Source organism: Entelurus aequoreus, linkage group LG01 (genome assembly GCF_033978785.1).
Source record: "Entelurus aequoreus isolate RoL-2023_Sb linkage group LG01, RoL_Eaeq_v1.1, whole genome shotgun sequence".
NCBI lineage: Eukaryota > Metazoa > Chordata > Actinopteri > Syngnathiformes > Syngnathidae > Entelurus > Entelurus aequoreus.
In genome coordinates this window covers 93,033,193-93,044,731 of record NC_084731.1, presented here as the reverse complement: position 1 = coordinate 93,044,731, position 11,539 = coordinate 93,033,193, and the positions used below count along the sequence as shown (strand labels likewise).

At 39.6% G+C, this 11,539-nt stretch overlaps 1 protein-coding gene across 1 annotated transcript in view; it reads right to left on the bottom strand.

The window, feature by feature from the left end:
• Positions 1–1,479: 1,479 nt before the first annotated feature.
• Positions 1,480–11,539, bottom strand: part of aamp (angio-associated, migratory cell protein) — a 19,802-nt gene continuing 9,742 nt past the window's right edge. The window contains exons 4-11 of the mRNA XM_062062138.1: positions 11,097–11,236; positions 10,843–10,987; positions 10,687–10,770; positions 6,161–6,276; positions 5,975–6,069; positions 5,795–5,885; positions 5,528–5,682; positions 1,480–2,483 (exon numbers count right to left, since the gene is read on the bottom strand). Of these exons, the coding sequence (XP_061918122.1) occupies positions 2,408–2,483; positions 5,528–5,682; positions 5,795–5,885; positions 5,975–6,069; positions 6,161–6,276; positions 10,687–10,770; positions 10,843–10,987; positions 11,097–11,236 (902 nt within the window). The 3' untranslated portion in view covers positions 1,480–2,407. The remainder of the gene's footprint in view (positions 2,484–5,527; positions 5,683–5,794; positions 5,886–5,974; positions 6,070–6,160; positions 6,277–10,686; positions 10,771–10,842; positions 10,988–11,096; positions 11,237–11,539) is intronic.

Genomic DNA, 11,539 nt, shown 5'->3' with positions numbered 1-11,539 from the left:
GAACCCTATGGGTTAGGAATGGGATGGCACTTCAAGTTCATATGTGAGTCAAGGCAGGTGGCCAAATACTTTTGGCAATATAGTGTATCTTCTATAATATGATTACAATTGTTAACTTTTTTTTATCAAGTACAAATTGCTGAATTTGCACATTTCCTAATCAAAATACGGAAATGCACGAGCCAAGCCTACCCTGATTGTGCGATCAATAATAAACTAGGTAGAATTTTCCCATTTCTCTTTTTTATGCATTATGCCTTTCTACTAGGTCTACCAATCCGATATCCAAAAATCGGTCCAAAAAATATGTATCAGATTATATCGCCTTGCATCTAAACTCTCCAATACAAGCAGCACTACTTGTGCAAAGTTGGACAGCCACGCAACATTTAAATGTCCTCCAATAAGCACACAAGGTTGGTCTTGAATTTTAGTCAAGTCATATACAAAAGGTAAACATAGTAGGCTATAGGTTACTAGGACCTGCCACTACGCAACAGCTAAGCATACAATAGCACACAAGCTAGACATAATAGATCATTGAATATTGTAGTTTAAAATGTCAATTACTTAAACATAAAAAGTCTTTAAGGTAAAAACAGCGTATTAGAAAGTATCCAGTAACAAACATGTCTGCATCATTCAACTTACTGCGTCATGACCTAAACGTAATGAAATATCGTGGCCACTAAGTGTTGCCAAAAAATAAAACTCTCCACTTCAACTTAAAGACAGCATAGGTTAATTTCAGACGGTTAACAATAAATAGGTTAGGTCCAACATTGTTTTCTAAGTAATTTCCTTTAATCAAATCTTTAAAAACATTTTACATCACAAAACAAAAGTATGTATCATTTGTGCTGATATCATCATACGTCAATATCGGTATCGGAAGTGAAAAATCTCAAGATCCCTACTTTCTACAGCCTGTGTAATGTCTTTAATGTAAGTGTGACGTCATTATTCTTGCTAATTGTACAATCAAGTCTCACCATGAGAGTGTTTGGGGGTCACATGACCTGGCAGGTGCTTGTCGCTGCAGTCTTTCTACAGAGAGCCAAAACGAATAAGACTTTTATTTAGACTTAGACTAAGAATTAGATTCTTAGAAATTAGATTTAAGAAAGACTATAAGGAGGACTTTAACAATAAAGGAATATAATTTAGGCGCATGGTCAAAATAAAGAGTGCTGCAAATAAAAGCTCATTAATGGTAACCATTCTTTTTTTTTATTGTTATCCTCTTAATGTGCAACCTAAATAAATATGCTTTGGTTCCAGCCAGGCTGACTTCTTGAGACGACAATCTTAGGATCAGTTACCATTAGGTTAGGACCAAGGCAGACAGACGGGAGATATTTGGAACTAAAGGGCCATACGCTTCTTCGGGAGTCTTCCTGTCTGCGTAATGACTCAGCATCTCGATGCATCGTTACACTTTGAGATAAAAGTGAAAAAACAGGAAAAACACAGCTGTGGCACGACTTTTACAATGTTTATCGTTATTTATTGTTGTATTTACACTTGAGTTGCCAGGTCAGAAGATAAAAGCTGGAGTGGGAAGACATTTTAATGCATTGCTCTTTGAGTTGAACTTTTTTAGTCCCAAAAATAGAACACGCAGCACATCTTTTAAGATATTTTTGTGTTTTCCAAACATGAACATAAACCATCTCAGTCTGGGTATTCAGAGTGAAGATGCAACGAGCATCTTGGTCACACAAAAGCAGCGAGGATTTTTTTTTTTAAAAAGGAGAGAAAAAAGATGCCGTTCCTGAGAATTTAAGTTTTGTCTTCCCAAGGTTTTTGCACTTATTAGGCCTTGTTCACACAGCAGGTCAATTCCAATTATTTTTGCCCATATGCAAACCGTATCGGATTATTTCATGTGATCTGAATGCATAAATCCAACCAGAACGTCATCAAAAAGTGATAATCGGCATAATTATTCGCCAAAATAGACGGTTACAAAATAAATAGTTGACAAAGAAGCAGATAACAGATGAAAATAAAAGGTTTTAGGAACTAATGTGAAAGTTTTATCACTCCTGTCATTGACTGCTTGCCGGCAGACACACTCTTCAATCAGACATATCCTGTAAAACTGCGAGAGTCAAAATGCTTGTCCTCCTACTTCTTAATCTTTTATGCACAATAATTCGGTTCAGAAATAAAAATCCTTGAAATGGCCACAAATGTGCCAGTGGAAGCTATGTTTACTTCCGAAAACATTGCAGTGCGTGCTACTTCGTGACATCATGTTCGCATGCCGGTCAAATTGCATTCACATTAGAAATTGTATTTCTTTGTAATGTGAACGGCCGCTAAAAAAATCGGATTTGACAAAAAAATCTGAATTGGACGACCGACCCTGCAGTGTGAACGTAGCCTTTGTCTCCTTTTTCCTTTACCGATCAGGTCTTTGGAGGCAGAAGACTTTGGCCTGGTTGTCTCCTGAGGCAGTGATTGCCAGCGTCGCCTCCCTGTAAGGAAGACAAGACAGTCAAGCTGAGAAGCCATAAGGGGTTGTCAACATAACCAGAAATAGCTCTGATCAAGTGTTTTTACTGGTGGCAAACCATCTACAAAATCTAATTGGTTCATTTTTGTTAGTTGCTGTGGTAAAAATCTAAGTTATCTCAAGTAAAAGCCACTTAGTTTATTTAATGTCTTAATGGCCTTGAGCCTTTTTATCTATCTGCCCTGCTTTAACCATATCAACCCTCACTGATCCTGAGGTCCTCTGGCACTGACCTTTTAGCTTTACCAAATACAAGAACAAAGATCCACGATGAGGCAGCATTTAGCCACTATGGCCCCCACTTGTGGAACAGCTTGCCAGAGAGCGTTAAAATACATTTAAAAAAGGCTAAGGCTTAAAACATACCTTTTTATCAGGCTTTATACCAATCATCTGTTTTTTTTCTTATTTTATCGTGTTGTTTTCTATGTTAAATCATTAATATTTCTACTATTATTTTCCAAATGTTATGTCTTATTAACTTATTAATGAAATATTCATATTTATGTTTTAATTTTTACATATATTTTATCGAATGTTTTATACTTTTTTTTTTTTTTAAATGGCGTTAATTTGGTTATTCTCCATTGTGGAAACCTCAAAGGTGGCGTTTTTCCTCAAATCCTCAGTGCCAATGATTTGTTTTTGCTTTGTTATTGTCAATAGTTGTGTGCGTGTGTGTGTTTTTCCTTTTCTTTTCTTCTCATCTCATCTTTATTTTGCCGAGGCGGGCCGCCACAATCAAATACATGTAGGGGAAACCCTAGATGGTGAACTAATCATACAAATATGATTCGATACCGTAAGCCTGGCAACGCTGTTCGATAAGTGGGGTCCTTCTGCCCTTTCTTTCAAAGGGTCTGAGCTGCTTTGTTTCACGATAATGATGAAATTAACAACACATTTTGACATAAATAGACACAATTTCTATAGAAATGAGCCCTTTTGGGTTTCAAATTTTCTGTCGACAGAAGGGGAACCACGGAATGTCGACTTAAAGCAGGCTTGTGCAGTTATTTTGACTCGGGGGCCAAATTTAGAGAAAAAAATGTGTCTGGGGGCCGGTATATCTATTTTAAGGAACACTAATACAAAACCTCACAATAATGTCTGATTGAATGCTAAAACTGTTATGACAGAAAACAGAATGGAATTAAAAAATGTTTTTACTGAATGAGACACCCAGAATGTACATGAAAATAAAGAATGTGGGATTTACAATATTAACTATGAACGATACAACACTGAACAGGGTTTCCCACACATCCACTTATTTGTGGCGGCCCGCCACGAAAGAATTACGTCCGCCACAAATTTTTTTAAAAATAAATAAAATAAAATAAAATAAAAAAATAAAAATATTTTTTTAATTTTTTTTTGTCCTCTCCAGCTTCTCAGGCAAATCATATAGTTGATGTAGATGCCCATATCAGCTGTTCAGATTTACTTTACAAAAGAAGTGTAGGATACTTCTCTTGTTGCCTTATTTGTATTTGACTTTATTAAATGTATTTATATTAGAAACACAACATGTGTATATAACAAAGGGTGCAAAGTCTGCAGGCAGTAGGAAACACATGGTTAAGTGTAGTGAGTAAAACTGATGGCAGTCTAAAGTTCAAGATTTTTGGAGCTCTTTGTTCAGTGGATCAGATGTTTGATGAAGCTCTGTGTGTATCTACCACCACTACTGTTTTCTGTTTATTTGTTACTGACTGTGGCAGGACACCTCTGCCTCTGTTTCACTTTATGTTGCTGGTAAATAATATGGTTGTAGTAGTAGGCTAAAGTTAAATTATTTAGTATGCACTAATTAAAGGGGCAGAGCTTTGAGACATTTTAGCTTTTATATTTTATAAGATATATTTTTTGTAAGATAAATAATGATAAATGGGTTATACTTCTATAGCGCTTTTCTACCTTCAAGGTACTCAAAGCGCTTTGACAGTATTTCCACATTCACCCATTCACACACACATTCACACACTGATGGCAGGAGCTGCCATGCAAGGCGCTAACCAGCAGCCATCAGGAGCAAGGGTGAAGTGTCTTGCCCAAGGACACAACGGACGTGACTAGGATGGTAGAAGGTGGGGATTGAACCCCAGTAACCAGCAACCCTCTGATTGCTGGCACGGCCACTCTACCAACTTCGCCACGCCGTCCCCACAATTAATAAATATATTTCAGTGAATACCTTATGGTTCAAATCTGTATATAAATATGTACATAAAGTGTTGTAATTATATTGTAAAATGGATGGATGGACGTTTAAAACAAAACTGTTATTATTAATTAGTAAGTATACATTTTTTGAGCCTTTTTAGAGAAAATCAAATCATTGTAGTAAATTATGCAAATTACTCTGATGTCATGGTGAACACGCCCATAGCCACGCCCCCACCACCACAGGTATCTTGGCAGTTTATGGGAAACACTGCTGAATATTGACAACATAAGAATGTCACACCCCCTCTCGATCGACATATCTTACAATCAAGCGAAACGCAACAAAAATGCAACAAACACAGCGAAATATGAACGCGAAGGGTAAAAAAACCCACCTACAATCTGATATATGTGATATATCACTAAGCTTTAGAACTTTGTTGTAAAAATCTCCTTCCGCGTCGGTCCCTGACACCCGCATTTCAGGCTGGCCGCTCTGGAAACGCTCCCCACCCACACTGCTTGGTGGCTGCTGTGACTTCGATTACCATAGTAACTAGAATATCGCGCGAAGGCGCAGATTCCAACCATTTAAATACTTTTTATAGTTCAAGACTTACTGTAATTTGAAAACATCACTGCACATCATAATGGCAGCTACACTTTCCATCTTAAAGATCTAAAAAAAAAATATTTGGGAATGTCCGGCGGGCCAGATTGAAAAGCTTAACGGGCCGCACTTTGCCCAGGTCTGACTTAAAGGGTACTTTTTAGTAACAGGAAGAACATTGTCGGTCATGACATGTAGAAGAATAAAGTGGAGAAGTTCCATCATACCTGTTCATTGTGAAGTCCAAAATCTCTGCAGCATGGCCACGGTACTCAGACACCATGTTGCCAGAGCGAGCGTCCCATTGACGCAGTGCTCCATCTAAACTACTGGTGGACACCACGGAAGAAGACTCCTCCCACTGCAGGTGAACGATACCAGTCTGGAAGAAAGGAGTATCAGGATTATTGAAGTACCGACACCTAACGCATGGCGAGCTGAACACAATTGTGCCTCCTTTTTAAAAAGGCAAACACTCTGACTGGGACGCAAACCTCGTGATGGCAGCGATGTCGCAGGACCTGCGTGGGGAGATCGTAAATGCCCAAGGTGCCGTCCAGGTATGCCACAGCGACGAGGGGTAGGCTGCAGAAGACAAGATGGTTCAAACAGTTTACAGGCAAGTCTCTTGCTATTTACGTTTGAATTTTATAGAAATGTAATCCAACAGTTACATGTTACAGAATCCCACAGATTCAACAGAGTTAGATTCTTCCTCGCCTCTTGCTCCTTTGGTTTTGCCTCCATCCAAAGAGAACACTCCCACCACCTTACATAAATACAACAAGCACACACATTAAGAGCCTCTAGTAAATGTGTTTAATTCCCTGTCTATCACGCTGTGTTCCCATAGCACCCACCTTGCCAGTAACAGTGTTGATGAGCTTTGCAAAGCCGTCCACTGAGCCCGTTAGTACCAGAGAGCCGTCCTTGTTGCATGCAAGGCAGGTCAGCGCCCCCTTGTGTCCATCTTGACCTGTTTTAGAATGAAGGCAACTAAGCTGTGTGGAATCAAACAAAGTTTCTTTGAAAATATAGCATTGTACGTGACATCCACTCTTTCTAGTTGTGTGTTGTTTTGTAGCAGAACTGTGACAGGCAGCTAACAAACAAATAAGATGTCTGTTGGACACCCTTGACCCAAACTACAGATAAGGGTTGACATTTTCCATTAAAAGACCCATTTTGCTCTCTCTTCCAATAAATCAAAAACTATCAATATTAGTTTTAATTTATTATACCTGTTACAACAACACGATTAGAGATGTACTGATTACCTGTATTAGTGATAAACCGCAGTGAAGTGAATTATATTTATATAGCGCTTTTCTCTAGTGACTCAAAGCGCTTTACATAGTGAAACCCAATATCTAAGCCAGTGTTTTTCAACCACTGTGCCGCAGAAAGAAGCCGGAGTACCCGGAGGGAACCCACGTAGTCACAGGGAGAACATGTAAACTCCGCACAGAAAGATCCCGAGCGCAGCATCGAACCCAGGACCTTCGTATTGTGAGGCAGACGCACTAACCCCTCTACCACCGTGCTGCGGTAAAATGCCCAACGGTTAGAATTACAGTTTAAAATTAAAATAATTGTAAAACCGTGATTGATTATTGCAATTGGAAAAACTCATGGACTGGTGACCCTACTGCCACATGCTAGTTAGCAGCTAGCACTGCTAATCGCTAGCTAGCAGTTAACATCATTGATCACTAGCAAACAGCTAGTGCCGCTAATTGCTAGATGGCTTAAAGGCCTACTGAAACCCACTACTACCGACCACGCAGTCTGATAGTTTATATATCAATGATGAAATCTTAACATTATAACACATGCCAATACGGCCGGGTTAACTTATAAAGTGACATTTTAAATTTGCCGCTAAACTTCCGGTTCGAAACGCCTCTGAGGATGACGTATGCGTGTGACGTAGCCCGACGAACACGGGTATGCCTTCCACATTGAAGCCGATACGAAAAAGCTCTGTTTTCATTTCATAATTCCACAGTATTCTGGACATCTGTGTTCGTGAATCTGTTTCAATCATGTTCATTGCATTATGGAGAAGGAAGCCGAGCAAGCAAAGAAGAAAGTTGTCGGTGCGAAATGGACGTATTTTTCGAACGTAGTCAGCCACAACAGTACACAGCCGGCGCTTCTTTGTTTACATTCCCGAAAGATGCAGTCAAGATGGAAGAACTCGGATAACAGAGACTCTAACCAGGAGGACTTTTGATTTGGATACACAGACGCCTGTAGAGAACTGGGACAACACAGACTCTTACCAGGATTACTTTGATTTGGATGACAAAGACGCAGACGTGCTACTGTGAGTATGCAGCTTTGGCTTTTTTTTGCGTATGTACGTAACTTTTTTTAAATATATAAGCTTTATGAACCTTGGGTTAGGTGAACGGTCTTTTGGGCTGAGTGATTGTGTGTGTTGATCATGTGTTTGAATTGTATTGGCGTGTTCTATGGAGCTAGGAGCTAGCAGAGGAGCTAGGAGCTAGCATAACACGTACCGTACCGTACGTGCGCGTCACGTACGTAACTTTTTAAAAATATATAAGCTTTATGAACCTTGGGTTAGGTGAACGGTCTTTTGGGCTGAGTGATTGTGTGTGTTGATCGGGTGTTTGAATTGTATTGGCGTGTTCTATGGAGCTAGGAGCTAGCAGAGGAGCTAGGAGCTAGCATAACAAACACGCAGGTGTTATTATGCAGGATTAATTTGTGGCATATTAAATATAAGCCTGGTTGTGTTGTGGCTAATAGAGTATATATATGTCTTGTGTTTATTTACTGTTGTAGTCATTCCCAGCTGAATATCAGGTACCGTGAGTATGCAGCCTTGGCTGCTAAACATTCGATAACTTGACCGTATGTGCGCGTCACGTACGTAACTTTTTAAAAATATATAAGCTTTATGAACCTTGGGTTAGGTAAACGGTCTTTTGGGCTGAGTGATTGTGTGTGTTGATCAGGTGTTTGAATTGTATTGGCGTGTTCTATGGAGCTAGGAGCTAGCAGAGGAGCTAGGAGCTAGCATAACAAACACGCAGGTGTTTTTATGCAGGATTAATTTGTGGCATATTAAATATAAGCCTGGTTGTGTTGTGGCTAATAGAGTATATATATGTCTTGTGTTTATTTACTGTTGTAGTCATTCCCAGCTGAATATCAGGTCACCCCCGGCTCTCACAGCATCTTCCCTATCTGAATAGCTTCAACTCCCCACTAGTCCTTCACTTGCACTTTACTCATCCACAAATCTTTCATCCTCGCTCAAATTAATGGGGAAATTGTCGCTTTCTCGGTCCGAATCTCTCTCACTTCATGCGGCCATCATTGTAAACAATAGGGAACTTTGCGTATATGTTCAACTGACTACGTCACGCTACTTCCGGTAGGTGCAAGCCTTTTTTTTATCAGATACCAAAAGTTGCAATCTTTATCGTCGTTGTTCTATACTAAATCCTTTCAGCAAAAATATGGCAATATCGCGAAATGATCAAGTATGACACATAGAATAGATCTGCTATCCCCGTTTAAATAAAAAAAATTCATTTCAGTAGGCCTTTAAATGCTAACATGAATACAAGACACATTAACATATTTCCTCGTTCCAAACATCATACACCAATATAAACTTTTACAAACACATTATTGTATAAGCAAATAAACTAAACAATTTTGCACATCAGAGTGGGTAATATGAAGATATATATCGTGTGCCTGTTTGTTTAATAAAGACTGGTTAAAATAGTTCAGTGAGTGCGTAAGTACTTTCACATTCAACAATACCTGTGATCATTTTGGTCACAATAACCCTGATATGAAATGTTCATATAGTCGCATCCCTCAACACAATACAACAAACATAAATGCAGTGTGCATGTGTAAACCTACTTTTTTTCCAGGACGTATCCATAGTTGGCTTACTGCAGAGGTCGCGCACACAAAAAGCTGACAGCTCTCTTGTGCAGACATCTCTCTCACCATAAACAAACACCCTCATTTCCTCTTGCCTTCCTCGCACTCATCCAATCAGCAGTCAGGTCTCAGCCTGTACAAACACATTCATGGCCTCGCGGATCGTCGTAAATTCCAGAGCGCTGCGAAGGGCTACAACAAGAAGGCTGAATAGCTGCATGCAGCTCTGGAGCTACGGGTTGCTGACTCCTGCACTAGGGATCTGTGTTTTTAGCAACCGTGACACTCCTCGACTGTGTAGCTTGTTAGCTTCGTTTGTCTCTAGTGAAAAATGGCGACTGAAGACGGATGGAGACTGTAATTGGACCTATTATTTAAAAAGTAACTTTTATGCCTGGTTCACACCAACGGCGCTTGCCGTGCTTTAAAGCGGCGAGCAAAGCGCCGTCATTTTTGTCAATTTTTCCACGAATATCCCGATCTCCGAAGTAATGTTATGCTTTGATACGCTCTGATACGAATTAGTACGAATTCTTTCCCGCTTTGTTACCGTTCCTCACGATTTGATGCTGCTTTGATACGCTTTAAATCACGCTTTGATACATTTTATTACGCTTTATTGAACTTTATTACGCTTCGATGCGATCCTGACGCTTTAAATCAGGCTCTGACACGATTATCAAGCTCTGTTGATAAACAGATGTCCAGAATACTGTGGAATTATGTGGTGAAAACAGAGCTTTTTGTATTGGATCCAATGGGGTCACGAGCAAACGTCATCATACAGAGACGTTTTCCATCGGAAGTGTGGCGGGAAATTTAAAATTGCACTTTATAAGTTAACCCGGCCGTATTGGCATGTGTTGCAATGTTAAGATTTCATCATTGATATATAAACTATCAGACTGCGTGTCGGTAGTAGTGGCTTTCAGTAGGCCTTTAAGCTAAGCATACCCCCTTGTGGTGTGGTGTAGAACTGCAGGTAACTAACTACATTACCACAAAAACTAACATTTTTAAAAAGTGCTGTTGCATTGTCATGTCATGTCGGTGTTCCTCACTCGGAATCTGCCAAACTTAATTTTGTTTTGCATATGACCTGTTAATACATCTGTTTGAACTGTAGTGTTTATAATAATCAGGGAACCGATTAACCGAGACGACAAGTTGTGGATGACTGGCAAGAGCATTCACTGTTCGTTTTAATTCTCCTTTTGCACAAACCTGCTAAAGTGCTTATAGCTATGCTAAGAGTGAACCCTTTTGCACCTTGTTTAGATAACAGAAACAAAGAACAGAAACGCACACATGCACACGGCAATTTATTGATGCCGGAAAATAGAGATTATTTGTATTTATGGTCCTGTTAATTGACTTATTGATTGTTGTCCTAGGCTTATACTGTAAGTGCACTTACTACAAGTTTATGTTGAGCTTCTAAGAGACTTACCTTTAATGATGTGGATAGCGTTGCCCTGCTTCAAATCCCACAAACGCACCGTTCCGTCCTCATAACCCACCACCGCACGTTTACCTTAAGAGAAAGTATAGCAAAAAATAAATATAATAAAAATTCTACCTTGTGTGGGACTACTATGTAACATACCATCAGGAAGCACTTTTCCACTGGTGGCTTGGCAAGCAGAACTCTGAAAGGTTTTACAGTCACCGCTGGGGATCTTCCACATCCACATGTTGCCGCCATCTGTTCCTGCCAGCAGCACTGGAGCACAGGGATGCCACTCCAACCACTAAAAGTGGGAGAAAATGTGGGATGACTTTTCTCAAGCTCATTGAATTATTGCACTTAGCTGACCACAAACTCTCAAAGCGTCAAAACAAGTGTGTTTATGTCTTTACCTCCAGATCTCCGACTTCGAAAGACCAGACCTCCTCTTTCGTCTCCACTTTCCAGACTTTAATCATGCCACTCATGTCACCCGAAGCCACGAGAGACGAGTCATGACTGAACACGGCGCATGTGACAGAGTCTTTGTGTCCTGTGGAGGTGAAAAAAAAGAAGGTTTGGCCGACGATAGATATTTAAATACTTATATTACATTGTGATAATGCATGTTGATGACACATTCTAGCTGTGTGCCGCAAATTTGACAGCAACAAGCGTACAAACGTGTCCTTATCATAATGTAGCAATTAGGGCTGCAACAACTAATCGATTAAATCGATTATAAAAATAGTTGGCGATTAATTTAGTAGTCGATTCGTTGGATCTATGCTATGCGCACGCGCAGAGGCAATTTTTTTTTTATTTTTAATTAAATGTTTTTTTGTTTTTTTTATAG